A 2,234-nucleotide genomic window follows, 5' to 3' on the forward strand; every position below is an offset into this window, starting at 1 on the left:
CTGCCCGTCACTGTCAGCGCTGTCTCTCTGCTGTGACTGACAGGGGCGCTCCCTTGGCCCCTCAAGCCTCGGTGTGCAGGATTACCCTGAACGCAGCAGACAAGCTGGCTGGGCGGGCCGCAGTGGAAATGTAATGAGGCACCTGATGTTCAGGGGACGGAGAGCCTCCAACACCCCTGCCAAGTCCTGTCACTGGGCCACACCGCTGGCAGGTGGCTCTGGAACAAAGCCAGTGGCTTCCCACCCCTCCTGAGCGCCCGCCCTGCTGTGAGGCGCAGACAGACCCGGCAGAGGGTCCTGGGAGGGGCGGCTCTGCTCCCCGTGCCTGGGAGAGAGGGTCAGGGTCTTCCGAGGTGTGGCTGCGGGGTCGTGGGGCATACTGACAGCTTGAGAGCAGCTCCCTGACAACCGTGAGGGGAGGGGGAATGGACTGTGTGTGACAGGCTCGGTGGCCAGGCCCCACCCCGACCTGGGCCATCCCGGGGGGTGCCTTGGGGACAGCACAGGCAGGGGCACACGTCAGGAAAACACCCTCTTTATTTACACTCCAGAAACGCCAGGGGGGGCTCGGAGGTGGACAGCCCACAGGGTGGGTTTCTGCGCACATCGTCATCTTCTGGCATCAGGGGCCTGGCGGGGCTGGCTCAGGCAGGAGGGTGTGAGAGGTGCAGGGGCTGACGACCCCTGGAGCCATCCCTGCAGGGCACGCAGGCAGTCTGTCCAGACGCCGCCCATGCTGGCTAGTTCAGGGGCTGTCCAGACAGGGGTGAGGCTTGCCTGGGCTCAGTCTCCAGCATCCTATAAGAATGGGGGGGTCAGCACGGGTAGTCACGCCATCCCTGTATTTGCCTGGCCATGTCCCCTGTGCCCACACGCAAGGATTCTCTGGGGACAGATGAGAAACGTGCCCCAGAGAGAGCCCCCACCCTCACCAGATTGATGCATCACAGGGAACGCTATACTATTAAAAATATTTTGCAGGGATGTACTGTATGGTAACTAACATAATATAACAAAAAAATAAAAAAAAATTTTTGAAATGACAAAAATTTACCGCAGGCTCTTAACAAAACAGCTCTGTTAGGTACAATATTCTGATAAGAGTTTCCCGAGGATGCCCTCTGTCTGTCCATATCAAGGGCAGCTTTGATTGGGGGGCTGCAGTAGAGCAAGTGCCCAGGGTGCCCCCAAGAGAAGCCCCAGGCCTGTGCCCAAATCCATGGGACCCTCACCTGCCATTCAGCCCCTCAGGCCTGCTTGAGGGCACCCTGTGGGGTGCTCACTGCTCTGTCTACCGGCTACTTCAGCCCTCAGGACCCCAACCCCAGGAGGGGCTGACAGCCACAGGGGACACTCCAGGCTGGGCCGCTGAAGCTTGGAGAACGCTCTCACAGGGCCAGCTGTATAGGCCCTGACCACATGCAACCTTCTGGCAGGAGTCAGGGAGGCACTCCCTAGTTTCCTCATCCTCGGAAGAGGGCTGCGATGAACAGACCCCTAGGCTTCCGCCTGCCACCCGCCCAGCCTGACTCTGCAAAGCTCTAACAGAAGCAGATGTGTGGGCGGCCGCCGTGCTCAAGGCACCGTCTCCACCTTCTGGGCGACAGAGAAACGAGCCAGCGCTGCTCTGCATGGAGCGACGCCGGAGAGCGAGGCCTGCTCCTCCCACCCAGCAGCCCACTGAGCTCAGCCAGGGGGTGCTTTCCACACCCGGTGTCCCCCCGCCCACCCCGGACAGGCCACCACGGTGGGAGCCCAGCCTCAAGACATTTCCTGCATCTGGGGAGCCGTGGCAGCCAGGCCAGTGTCTGGGGGTGCCCTGTAGGGGGGCCCCTCACATGGCCTCCTTCTCAGCCCTATGTCTTCAGTCCCTGCAGCCTGGGCACAGGGCTCCCATGTCTGGGGGGCACGGCAGGTGTGGCCTCCCGTGTATCTGGAGAGAGCTGTTCACTGTGGCACCCTACCCCCGACCACGGTTCCGCCCCAGCTATGTACCTGGATCTGAGCCTCCGAAGAAGCCGGCCGTGGGCGGCTGCAGGAGTGCCGCGTGCCCCTGGCCTGGCAGGGATGGCTGCTTACCCTCAGCAGCCCGTCACAGTGGGGTCCAGGCCCGAGCGCTTGGAGATACGCAGCTTGGCCACCTCCTCGGCGCAGGTGGGGTGGATGCCCACCGTCCGCATCACCTGCGCGTAGGAGGCCCCACACCTGCACACCGGGGGGGGGGGGGGGGGGGG

At 62.8% G+C, this 2,234-nt stretch overlaps 1 protein-coding gene across 3 annotated transcripts in view; it reads right to left on the reverse strand.

Moving 5' to 3' along the window:
- Positions 1 to 519: 519 nt before the first annotated feature.
- The window catches only part of TXNRD2 (thioredoxin reductase 2), a 46,920-nt gene continuing 45,205 nt past the window's right edge, over positions 520 to 2,234 (reverse strand). For all 3 annotated transcript variants that reach the window (XM_040619585.1, XM_040619586.1, XM_040619584.1), the window contains 2 exons: positions 1,996 to 2,205; positions 520 to 798 (listed from right to left, as the gene is read on the reverse strand). In XM_040619585.1, coding sequence (XP_040475519.1) covers positions 2,082 to 2,205 — 124 coding nt within the window. In that variant the 3' untranslated portion in view covers positions 520 to 798; positions 1,996 to 2,081. The remainder of the gene's footprint in view (positions 799 to 1,995; positions 2,206 to 2,234) is intronic.

Source organism: Ursus maritimus, unplaced genomic scaffold, assembly GCF_017311325.1.
Source record: "Ursus maritimus isolate PB19 unplaced genomic scaffold, ASM1731132v1 scaffold_33, whole genome shotgun sequence".
Classification (NCBI taxonomy): domain Eukaryota; kingdom Metazoa; phylum Chordata; class Mammalia; order Carnivora; family Ursidae; genus Ursus; species Ursus maritimus.